The 12,496-nt window shown below is 48.6% G+C and overlaps 1 protein-coding gene across 1 annotated transcript in view; it reads left to right on the top strand.

The window, feature by feature from the left end:
* DNAJB5 (DnaJ (Hsp40) homolog, subfamily B, member 5) overlaps positions 1 to 8,339 on the top strand; it is an 8,893-nt gene extending 554 nt beyond the window's left edge. The window contains 4 exon segments of the mRNA XM_010846118.1: positions 462 to 603; positions 2,924 to 3,168; positions 6,186 to 6,787; positions 6,923 to 8,339. Of these exon segments, the coding sequence (XP_010844420.1) occupies positions 462 to 603; positions 2,924 to 3,168; positions 6,186 to 6,787; positions 6,923 to 7,156 (1,223 nt within the window). The 3' untranslated portion in view covers positions 7,157 to 8,339.
* The last annotated feature ends 4,157 nt before the right edge of the window (positions 8,340 to 12,496 follow it).

The raw sequence follows: 12,496 nt of genomic DNA, 5'->3' as shown, positions 1-12,496 counted from the left end.
ATCTGCGAGGGAGGAGACTCCCCGTCAGTGACTTCATTGAGTAGATTCTTGGGGATTGGGGTCTGCTCCTCCCCAGGAGAGGCGAGAAGAACACACTGCCTCTAAGGCCCTCACAGACAATCACACCTGTCACAGGTACACACGCTGCCACTCACAAGCACTCGCTCTTCGAACTGCCAGCCTTACTGTCACACTGCCATACAGCCATTCACAATCAGCCAGACCTCGCTGCACCTGAGAGCAGGTGATCTCGGGACCCTACCCCTTCACTCTCCACACCTGGGGATCAGGTCCAGCTCCTGCTGCACCGGACAAGGCTTGCTGGGCAAGTGCCCGAGACGCTGAGGAGGTGGCTTTCCAGAGCTTCAGCTTTCCAAGCGGGCTCCGGTGGAGCGATCCGAGGTGAGGGGCTGGGCTGGGCATGTTTAAGCGCACAGTGCTCTCCTGCCCATCCCCAGCAGCACCCCCACTACAGGCCCGAGGAGCTTTCCGGAGCTTCCCACACTTCTGGGGAGAAGACTTCTTAGCCAGCTTGATGTTTAAAATTCAGCTGGAGCCCTTAAAACTTCGAGCGTGGACGCTGAATGGGTTTGTAAAGTTTCGGTAAGTCCCTCTGGAGAAGGGCACTCATATCCATACCAAGTCAAATTCTTCATGTCATATCCCCCTCCATTGCCTATCTGCTTCCTCCATCTCATCTCATCCCCAATTACATATAAGAATCCCCCTCCGTCCCACCCTTACATTTGAATGAACTGCACCCCTTGTCATTCATCTCCTATACCAAACCATTCAGGCATCCATCTTCCACAAATACCTCCTCTAGTATTTCAACTCTTTACATCCCATTGGTAACCCATTTGCCACCTCAGACATTTCCATTTCTCATCCTTCATCCCCCTCCCTCAGTACTTCATTTTCTGTATCAATCATTCCCCTTTCCTGGATCAGTCCCCCTTGCTATTTCTCATTTTTCATTCCTGCCTCTACATTAACATTCTCTCCATCCAAGGCAGTGCCACACCATGGGATTCCTTTGTCATTCCAACATGTGGCTCATGGGTATGGGAGGGAGGGAAGGAGGGAGGAAAGAAAAAAGGCAATTCCTGAAAGAGCTTGCCCTATGTCTGTGGAGGCAAGAGAATTATAGATCTAGAACAGCAAGCAGGTGGTTGCCAGGGAGGAAACTGGCCATACGAAGAGGTAATGCAGGGACAGCGAGGGGAGGATGAGAGCAGTACCAAGCCATTCCACTCACCCTCAGCCTAAAGGGTGCTGTAGTTCTCTGGGGGCACCCTTTTGGTGTGATAGGGTTCCTTCCCAGTTTCAGGGGAAAGAAAGTGTGGGCTGAGGCAGAGATGGTGGCAGACCACCCCCAGCTCCCTCTCAGACGGCTTTTACTGCTGCTTCTGAAAATGGCTGCCCTCCCCCAGATGCTCTTTCTTTTCTGCCTCCCCCAACTGCAGCCTCCCCCCACCAGGCATGACATGCTGGTAGGGAGAAGGGGGAGTACCCACCTTACTGGAGCCTTCTCTTCATCAGAGTGAGATGACTCCCAGAACCATGAGTCAACCCAGCCACCTGTAACAGGCCCTGTGGGGGCAGGAGTTAGGGCTCTTGTCCTTGTCTACCTGAAGCCTTGAGGCCTCCCCTTACCCATTATAACCCTTACTCCTGCCAGGAAACTCTGTATACCTCTCTGAAGCAATCAGAGGCAGAAAAGCAGGCCTCAGCTGTGGCTGCCAGCCCAGGACATTGCTAGAAAGACTCTGGGCTTTGGCAGGGGTTGGCCAAGTCTTGGGTCGGAGAATGGCTTCTGGCCATTCCCCCAAATAGCTCTAGCTACAGGAAAATGCCCTTCCTTCATATCCACCACAGAGACATTGATGGAGGGAGATTAGAGTGAAAGAATTAAGAGTCCTGTGTTTCTCCCTCATATAAATAACAAATGCCCTTGCACCCAGCATGCAAGGGATTATCAAAGGAGTATGGGCCTGGCACTGGGCCAGATCCTAAACCATGTAGCAGGTGAGAGAGAAGAACTGGTAGAAAAGGTATTGAGGAAATGTTGGTTAGTGCCCAACTGTCTCCTAAAAACTAAGGCTAAAAAGACCCTACCCTAGGATGCTTTTGTTCACTAACACTGATGCTTACACAGCACAGACATGTCTTCAAACACAGTTTTGTGTGTAGACACTGGGAAATGAGTAAAGCAAACTGTTGCCCTGGTTAGAAGGGCAGTGTCACCCCGTGCTAATGAGGGAGTTAGAAACAGCAGTTTCCAAGGCTGTTAGTCATCCTCTGATCTGAATCACACTTGAGGCTTAGCATAATTTGGGGAGTGGGGGTAGGAAGACCTGGGGTCTCCAATGGCAGAGAGGAATTCAGCACCCACACCTGACTCAGCCTGGCTGGCCAAGGCATCTGGCTGAAGACCCAGGCCCGTCCCCAGTCCTGGGCCACTGCCCCAGCTGCCCTTAGCCTGGGCACCATGCCTGAGGCATGGCGTAGGAGACCACGATGCTCAGGTGACCTCACCCAGTACGCTGATCTTGGCCAGCTCCTGTGTGTGGATCTGTCAGTCCATGGTACCGCCACACTCAGCTGGGCTCGTGGGGGTCCTCAGTCTGGCCCAAGGACCTAGGCCTTAGAATAGCCCCGAGACTTGGGCCACAGCCCCCAGCTTCCTGTTGGGAAAACCCAGGAGCTAAACAAAGAATCACAGAATCCTAGAATGTCAGAGCTGGAAGAGATCTTCTAGTCCAAACCTTTCGTCATACTGATGGAGAGATAGAGGCCCACAGAACAGGCATGACCTGCTGAAAGTTACACAGTGAGTCATTTAGGAACTTCAAGATCATCAGGAATAGGACCGGGGTAGAAGGGAACAGTGGCATCAAGGATCAGCCCTGGTTTCTTTCAGAAACAAGGAGACCAGTGCCGGTCCAGTGGCTGTGATGGGAAAGGATTACTACAAGATTCTTGGGATCCCGTCTGGAGCCAACGAGGATGAGATCAAGAAAGCCTATCGGAAGATGGCCTTGAAGTACCATCCAGATAAGAACAAAGAACCCAACGCTGAGGAGAAGTTTAAGGAGATTGCAGAGGCCTATGATGTGCTGAGTGACCCTAAGAAACGGGGCCTGTATGACCAGTATGGGGAGGAAGGTAAGAGGGCAGTGCCCCAGCCTGATACTGGATGTCTTTCCTTGTTGGGGGTCCTGGGTGACCTAGTTCTCAAAGCAGGGAACTGGAGACTGAGAAAAGGGTGAGAGGCACAAGTGTTCCCAGCACTGACATCCAGAGGAAAAAAGAGACCACACACTCCCCAGTCTCAGCTCCCCATCCCTCTCCCTGCCTTTCTCTGCCCCTCTCCCTCCTCAAGTTCAGGCCTTAGAGAAGCTAGAGCCAGAGGCCTTCCCCGCCCTTCTTTCCCTCCCAGCCTTATTAGTCCTGCCTGAAGTCCCTGCTGCTTCATTGGCTGATGGGGAAGGTTAGGAAAGGGAGTGTGTGGCTCTCTGAGGACAGAGCATTTACAATCATCAGCATAAAAGTTTGGCCCTTAAGCAGCCGGGGAATTAACTACTGGAGCTCTGAGCTAGAGATGGTTGTCCCCTTCCCTGCCCCATTCCTGCCCACTTCAGGCCAGCAGAACAGAGTTAGAGTTTCGACTCCCTGAGGAAGTGGCAGGGATCCAAGAGTGGAACGGGAACTGCTGCTGGCAACTTGCCCCCTCCCTGGGGTAGCTGGTGGCCACGCATAGGGTGGCAGGAAAGGTCCAAATAAAGCCTCTGAGAGGGCGGCTCCTCCCAGCACATCCCACGGGCATGATGTAGCTGCTAATTCTGGGCCTGCCCCTCAGGGCCGCCTGCCACCCGCCAGCCACAAGCACCTGTCAGGCTATATTAAGAGACATTGTCACAGCTGAGGACTCAGGAGGAACTGCCCTTCCTCCCCAGTGGCATCTACCTTTCTTCCACTTTATCCTCCTCAGTCTCCCCATTCTAGTCTCAAAATTAGATGGGCTAATGATATGTACTGTACCTGACACAGAGTAGGTACTCAAAAGAATGTTCTTTTCCTCTCCCCAGCCCTTGCTTTGTGTTACATGACCCAATCCTCTGTATACCCTAGTCCTCCCAACCCTCTCTTCTTATTCTCCATGCCAAAATTCCTTCCATTATTCCCTCCTCACCTATTAGACTTGCCAATTCCCAGATTCACCAGGCAGTTGCTGGAATCCTCAGTATTCTTTCAGCTAAGAAATGTTTCTCTCTGGGGTAGAGAGATGGGAAGGGTAGTGGTTGGGAAGAGGAAAGCAGTGCAGACACCATGCCACCATGTGACCTGTCTAGGAATTGCATTCATTCCTCTGCTTGGCCTCATCTTGATTAGGAAAAAGGTAGGAGCTGGGTTATTTAGTCACCAAATTGTGTCCAAGTTTTTTGTGACCCCATGGATTATAGCCAGCCAGGCTCCTCTGTCTACGGGACTCGGCAGGCAAGAATACTGGAGTGGGTTGTCATTTCCTTCTCCAGGGCATCTTCCCAACCCAGGGATTGAACTCCTGCATTGCAGGCAGATTCTTTACCATTGAATCACCAGAGAAGCTGGTAGACTTCTTTCTGCAAGACCAAACTTAAGTGAAGGGCAAAGCTTGGGCCCTAGGTCCAGACACTAGTTCTAACACAGATCTACACCCCAGGAGGGCTCCTGGGGATACAGAACAACCTTAAGGAGACATCCAGGGCCTGGGAAGGGAGAAGCAGCCTTGGAAATGCAGGTTGTGTTTCTGTTTGCCCTGCCCCCTCCCCAGTAGCCAGCCAGAACAGTTGTGAATATAGACTCTGTGCACCCTGGCTAGGGACAAGTTGTTCCCAGCTTGAAAAGGGGGTAGTAGTGGTACAGCAGGAATCCTTGCAGAGAAATTACCCCCTCCTGTCATCATCAGACCAATTTCTCTCACTGAGCTCTGCCAAGCTTCTTGAGTTCACCTGACAATCAGACCCCCAGTAGAAGGAAAGAACAGACTTTGAATCTTAGGAAGGATGAAGAGGCAGCTGTTACAAGTCACTGAATTGCTTGCCTCTTGGCCTCTTCAGTGAAACCCAAATCTCTTCTTGTGGGCCCAGGAAATAGGAGGCTAATTCAGGCTCAGGCTTCCACAGCCAATAAATATCAAGATATAGGTCCCAAAGAGAAGAGTCCCTTCCCCTAGCCTGGGCCCCAGCCCTGAGTCTGTATACCCTAGATCATTTCTCAGTGTTAACCTCCTTCTTCTCCCCACACATGCCCCGCCCCCCTCTACTCCCATCACCATCACCACCATGCCCCATGAAGACTGCCTCCAGGAATCTGGGCCCCTGAGATAGAACCTGACTCCAGAGAGAGTCGCTGGGGTCACCACTGCAATGTTCCAGTTCATTCATGCATTTTGGTTGCTCTGACATAAGGTATGGGGAGAAAGCTTGGTGTTGTGTACTCCAGGGTGTTGCACAGTCTACACTTGCCCCTTTTGTGCATGGTACCCCTTGGAGCTGTGCAACACTGTGAGCCCTGAGTGTGGGAATGAAGCATTTTAAAACTTTTTGTAGAGAAATAAGTATTCTCCAGGCTAATGATCTTTCCTACTTTTGAGGGCCCTCCTGATTTCCCATTTGGGTGGGAGTCAGAGAAAGAGGAAACTGTGCTTGAAGTAGACTGAGAGGGGACTTCCTCCTTGATGATACCCCTACCTTATTTGGGACAAGTCACTTACTAGCCCCCTGGATGGTCCAATTCTTTGTGACTGCCTCTTGCCCTGTCTTTGGAGATAAGTAAATCTGGCAGCCAGGTATGACTTGTAATATGACCCCAGGCCAGCTATTCAAGGCTTAGTGAGACATCTTTGGGTCACAGGTAGATGGAAGAGATTACAGCACTGGAGGCTGCATCCTACAAGTCTTCTAGTCTTAGCTTTTCAGCCTCTTTGACCCTCAGGATGTGCCTTATTATTATTAAGTTTATAAAAAAGTAGAAACTAATCTTGCCAGAGATTTTTCTTACTCTATTAAGCCAGCCCTCTCTGTGGGAGTTAAATGTTGCTTCTTTCTCTAGGCTGATGAACTGAGAGCTAGAGAGCAAGGGGAGGAGACTGGGGTGGGGCGGAGACCAGCCGCACTGCCCCTAACTTCTTCTCCCTCCAGGCCTGAAGACTGGTGGCGGTTCCTCCGGTGGCTCCAGTGGCTCCTTTCACTACACCTTCCATGGAGACCCCCATGCCACCTTTGCCTCCTTCTTTGGAGGCTCCAACCCCTTCGATATCTTCTTTGCCAGCAGTCGCTCGGCTCGTCCCTTCAGTGGCTTTGACCCAGATGACATGGATGTGGATGAAGATGACGACCCATTTGGCGCCTTTGGCCGTTTTGGCTTCAATGGGCTGAGTAGGGGTCCAAGGCGAGCCCCAGAACCACTATACCCTCGGCGCAAGGTTCAGGACCCACCTGTGGTGCATGAGTTGAGGGTGTCCCTGGAGGAAATCTACCACGGCTCCACCAAACGCATGAAGATCACAAGGCGGCGCCTCAACCCTGACGGGCGAACTGTGCGAACCGAGGACAAGATCCTGCATATTGTCATCAAGCGTGGCTGGAAGGAAGGCACCAAGATCACCTTCCCCAAAGAGGGTGATGCCACACCTGACAACATCCCTGCCGACATTGTCTTTGTGCTCAAAGACAAGCCCCATGCACACTTCCGCCGAGACGGTACCAACGTGCTCTACAGTGCCCTGATCAGCCTCAAGGAGGTGGGGCCTGGATCAGATCGTGTTTTCACTGGGCAGGGGGTGGGAGTGATGGAAATTTTTTTCTTCCCCACTTTTACTTTTCTTCCCTTCCAATCACTCTACCCTACATTTTCCTCATTCTCTAATTTTCCCTAGGCGCTGTGCGGCTGCACCGTGAACATTCCCACCATTGATGGCCGAGTGATCCCTTTGCCCTGCAATGATGTCATCAAGCCAGGCACCGTGAAGAGACTCCGTGGGGAGGGCCTTCCCTTCCCCAAGGTGCCCACCCAGCGGGGAGATCTCATTGTCGAGTTCAAAGTTCGGTTCCCAGATAGATTAACACCACAGACACGGCAGATCCTTAAGCAGCACCTACCTTGTTCCTAGGCTCTGCCCTAGCCAACCCAGAGTCTACCACAGCAATACCCCCCACACTCACCCCATCCATTGTGCACCCAGCTTGATGTCCACTGGACACTGGCAACGTTTTCTAAAGTGAAAAAAAAAAAACGCCACTGGTTTTCAGGGGAAATGTTCCTATCCCTGACCCCTTTCAAAGCTGGGCTGCCCTGGGGGAGTGGGAGGGAGGTGGGGAGAGCTAGCCCAGACCAGGGGTCAATTTTCATGTCACAACCTTTGAATCCAGTTCCCACTCCAGTGGCTGGAGAATGACCTGAGTGCTACTTGAAGATATAGAGATTCCTTGTCCACGCCTGTAAATAGCATGTCCTCCTTCCCTTCTCAGCTTTGCTAATACCTCTCCTTTCCCTTCCCTTCAGCTTCCTCCTATTGAGGGAGGAAGAGGATAAAATGGACACTGCTTTCCCACCCCAGCCCCACCCTCAAGTCCACAGTGTCCAAGGTTATCACACACCTATTCATGCACACAAAACACACACCTAGAGCTATGTGTGCCTCTCCAGGGTTGAGATGGGAAGGGAAGGTCCATAACCCATGAACCGGGCCATTGAGCACGAGACACTTTTCATTTGGGGCAGGGAAGTGAATGGGACCCTCAGCAGCCTTCTTGACAGCTACCCTGCCCAGACCCTGCAGAGCTGGAAGTTCTGTCTTCCCTGCGGCTCCCAGGAATGTGCAAGGGTAGAGGAAGGGGAGGGGGCCTGCTGTATTAAGGCTAAGAGGTGGAGGGCACGGTCTGTCTTCCAACCTTCATCAGGAAGAGAAAGGGCTTTGGGGTCAGGTGGCAGCTATTCCCCACCAAGAGATTCAGGGTCACAGGTTTCTCCCCACACCTCTGAACTCAGGGCCTAGCCACCCCTAAACTTCCAAATCCCATTTTTGTGATATATGAAGCTACTTATTTCTTACCCTTCATGGAGGCTGCGTGGGGAATTTCTAGCCCTTTGATGCCTGTGTGATCCCACCCCACTCCCACAATTGTATAAAGGTCAAATAGTGAAGGAGCTAGGCTAAGACTGCTTCAGCCAGGTTCTGGGATGGGGTTTTTAGGTTTTCTCACTTTGACAAGCCCTTGAATGTTTTTATAGTAGTTTTTTTGTATTTTTTTGTAATGACAGTATTATGAAAAAAATAAAGTATTTTAAAAATATGGCATCTGAGCAAGAACAATGAAGCTATGATGGGGTGGATATTCACTGTCAGCCTCCCTCCTGAGCCTTGCTCACCTCTGTGAAGCCCAAGTAGGCCCTCAATATAAGGTAAAGCTGACTCCTTCCTTCCTTCCTCTAAGCCCAGATTTACAGAATTTACAAAATGTGGACCCAAAACTCAGCAAAGACAGAAGATACCACTCAGCTATCAGAAGAAACAAAGATTTGAAAAGAATAAATATCCTGCATTATAGGAAATAGAGACTATCCTCCACAAAGGATGTGCTAGCCAGAGAACAAGGATCAGACCCACGATGACCATGCCCTCCTGAACTTCAGTATCCCAATGCCATGAAGACAACTCTGTCTTCACCTGAGCCTGGGCTCCATACAGAGGCTGACAAAGTGTAGACTTTTAATAGGGATCTTCCTGCCCTTGCTTTTTATCCTGGGACAACACCTATGAGAAAAACTCATTCTTTTATTCAAGGTACTTTTGGTGAAGACTATTCCTTCCAGTGCAGAAACTGAGGGACTTCTGTTTACAAAACGTATGCTAATATCCCATCCTGGGCAGGCAGATCCTTAATCCCGCATCCCCTACTCAGTGCTTTCCTATTCAGGTCTCCTAGGGTTGTCCGTCTCTTCACCCAGGGCTAAATTCTTATTCTAGCTCTTTCCTGAGGCCTGAAGCACTGGGATCCAGGTCTCCTGAGACAGACTGCTCTCTCCCACCTCTCTGTGGACATGGAGGATCTGGGATCTCAGAAACTGTCATGTCCCCACTGAGTATTCTCTGGGGATAAACTATGACACCTTAAAGGCTGAACTATCTGAGGTCAGGGGCACTTAAATGAGAAAGCCCTCAAGCTGGCCTTTCTCTGCCTACAACCTGAGCTTGCCATTCTCGGAAGTTACATGAGGATTTGTGGTCATTCTTAGATCATCACTATTTTAGCCTGTAAACACTGAGGACTGTGAAAGCCTATGAACATTCCTTCTGAGATTTGTCTGTTAGTTGCCTTGAGGCCACATCAGTGCCAGAGACTCAGATCCTGCAGGCCCAGACCCACTAGTGTTAAACATGGAACTCTTTCAAAGGTGGTGTTTTAGTTAGTTCCAAATATTATTTATAGGAAATTCTCTAAGAAAAATGGAATCTGAAATATAAGGCTGGGTACCCAGGCCATACTGAAAAAAGTTAAATCCCACAAATTTTCAGTCTGCTTCTGTAGCAGGTATTATTTCAGTTGGAGCGACAGACTGTGCCTTATACTGGGTCAGAAAGTTTACTCCAAAGGCCTTAGTCTGGGGTGGAGAAGAAGGTTGTAAGAGTGGGAGCAAGGATTGAAGGTAGGCATTATGTAGGGGGCTGGAAATAAAACAGGGTTCAGGACTGGGGAACCAGTGGGGAATATTTAGCCTGCATTTAAACTAGAGGGGGATAGAGGAGCGGGCATTAGAAATTCCACTGAATAAAACAAAAGAGGATCCCAGTGGGGAGCAACCACCAGAAATCAGGACAGCAGCTACAAGGGATTCACTGTGCAGAGAGGGGAAACCCTAGAAAAGCTGGCTCCATTTATGCTGCAAAAGGTCCTCCCGGGTTGGAGGATGTAAAGGAGCTGCTGAAGATTGAACAGTTGATTAGGTTTGTCATCACTGTTCCATAGTGGTTGGGAGTGGGTGTCCTGTGTGTCAGCAAATGACTCTAAAATAGTCCCAGAAGGGGACTTCCCTGGTGGTACAGTGGATAGAACCTGTCTGCCAATGCCAGGGACATGGGTTTGATCCATGGTCCAGGAAGAGTCCACATGCCACAGAGCAACTAACCCTATGTGCTGCAATTATTGTACCTGTGCTCTAGAGCGCAGAAGCCACAACTACTGAGACCACGTGCCACAACTACTGAAAACCCCATTCTGTAATTACTGAAGCCAACACACCCTAGAGCCCTCACGCCACAACTACTGAGCCAGCATGCTGCAATCACTGAAGCCCATGTGCCTAGAACCTGTGCCCCACAACAAGAGATACCACTGCAATGAGAAGCCCATGCACTATAATGAAGAGTAGCCCCAGCTCACTGCAAATAGAGAAAACCCATAAGCAGCAACATAGACCCAATGCAACAAAAATAAATAAATAAAAATAGTCCCAGAAAGATAAGCAAAGACTGGGAGATCTGAATTGGTGAAAGAAAAATCAGCAATTCTGAAGATAAGTCAATTAAGATTATCCAATGTGAGGAACAGAAAGAAAAAGAAATAAAGAAAAATCAACGGAGCCTAGAAGACCTGTGGGACAACATCAACTATACAACATACAAAGAGTGGAAGTCCCAGAAAGAGAGGAGAGAGAGAAAGGGGGAGAAATGATATCCAAAAAAATAATGACCCAAACTTTCCAAGTTAAATGAAATGCTAGTCTACACATTCAAGAAGCTTAACAAGTTCTAGGTATGATAAACACAAAGAGGTCCACATTTAGACATACTAAACTGTCAGAATATATGACAATCTTGAAAAAGGCAAGAGAAAAGTGACTCATCATGTATAAGGGGTAAGATTAACAGCTGATTTCTCATCAGAGCTATGAAGGCCAGAAGGCATTGGATGACATACTCAAAGTTCTGAAAGAAAAATTCTATAATCAAATCACCAAAAATATACACAAAAATGGGAGAAAAATTAAGACCAGATAAACAAAACCCAAAAATCCATTGCTAGCAAATCTGCTCTACAACAAATACTAGTAGAGTCTTTTAGGGTGTGTATGTGTGTATATATATATATATATATATATACACACCCTATTATTAGGAGATCCTCAGTTCAGTTCAGCCGCTCAGTCATGTCCGACTCCTTGTGACCCCATGAATTGCAGCACACCAGGCCTCCCTGTCCATCACCAACTCCCAGAGTTTACCCAAACTCATGTCCATCAAGTCGGGGATGCCATCCAGCCATCCCATCCTCTGTCGTCCCCTTCTCCTCCTGCCCCCAATCCCTCCCAGCATCAGGGTCTTTTCCAATGAGTCAACTCTTTGCATGAGGTGGTCAAAGTATTGGAGTTTCAGCTTCAGCATCAGTCCTTCCAATGAACACCCAGGACAGATCCTTTAGGATGGACTGGTAGGAAACCCTAGACTCCTGCTAATATGATCCTGATCCTAGATTTTATATATATATAAATATGATGTATATATATATGTATATATGATGCATGCAAGCATGCTAAGTCACTTCAGTCATGTCCAACTCTTTGTGATCCTATGGACTGGAGCCTACCAGGCTCCTCCATCCATAGGATTCTCCAGACAAGAGTACTGGAGTGAGTTGCCATGCCTTCCTCTAGGGGATCTTCCCAACCCAAAGATTGAACCCACGTCCCTAGGTCTCCCACATTGGCAGGCAGGTTCTTTACCACTAGTACCATCTGGGAAGCCCAAAGGAAGATCCCCTAGAGGAGGGCATGGCAACCTACTCCATTTATTCAACAACTCATTCTTGCCTAAAGAATCCATGGCTAGAGGAGCTTGGCAGGCTCCTATCCATGGGGTCACAAAAAGTCGGACATGACTGAAGCAACTTAGCACACACACATATGTAATATATATATACATAGAGAGAGAGACAGAGACAGAGAGTCAACATAAAATCAATTAATGTAAAACATCATATTGATAAAACAAGCAGGAAAAAAAAAACAACACATGATCATCTCAGATAAATTTTTATGCCAGAAACTCAGAAATAAGGAATAGCAGGAAAATTCCCCAACATGACAATGAATATTTATGTTTTAAAAAACCCATAGCTAGGGACTTCCCTGATGGTCCAGTGGTGAGAACTCCACATTTCCAATGCAGGGGGTGCAAATTTGATCCTTGGTCAGGGAAGTAAGATCCCACATGCTGCACAGTGCTGCCAAAATAAAATAAATATAAAATAATATTTTAAAACCCACAGCTAGCATCATACTCCGTGGTGAAAGGCTGAAAGCATTTCCCCTATGATCAGGAACAGAACAAAGATGTTCACTTTCACAACTGTCATTCAACATTATACTGGAAGTTCTCCCTAATAAGAAAAAGAAATAGAAGTCATTCAAATTGAAAAGGAAAGGTGAAACTATTTTCCCTTCATAGATGACA

Source organism: Bison bison, unplaced genomic scaffold, assembly GCF_000754665.1.
Source record: "Bison bison bison isolate TAMUID 2011002044 unplaced genomic scaffold, Bison_UMD1.0 scf7180017864230, whole genome shotgun sequence".
Classification (NCBI taxonomy): Eukaryota; Metazoa; Chordata; class Mammalia; order Artiodactyla; family Bovidae; genus Bison; species Bison bison.
The sequence above is the reverse complement of the archived record's forward strand: the minus strand, read 5'-3'. Positions and strand labels throughout refer to the sequence as shown.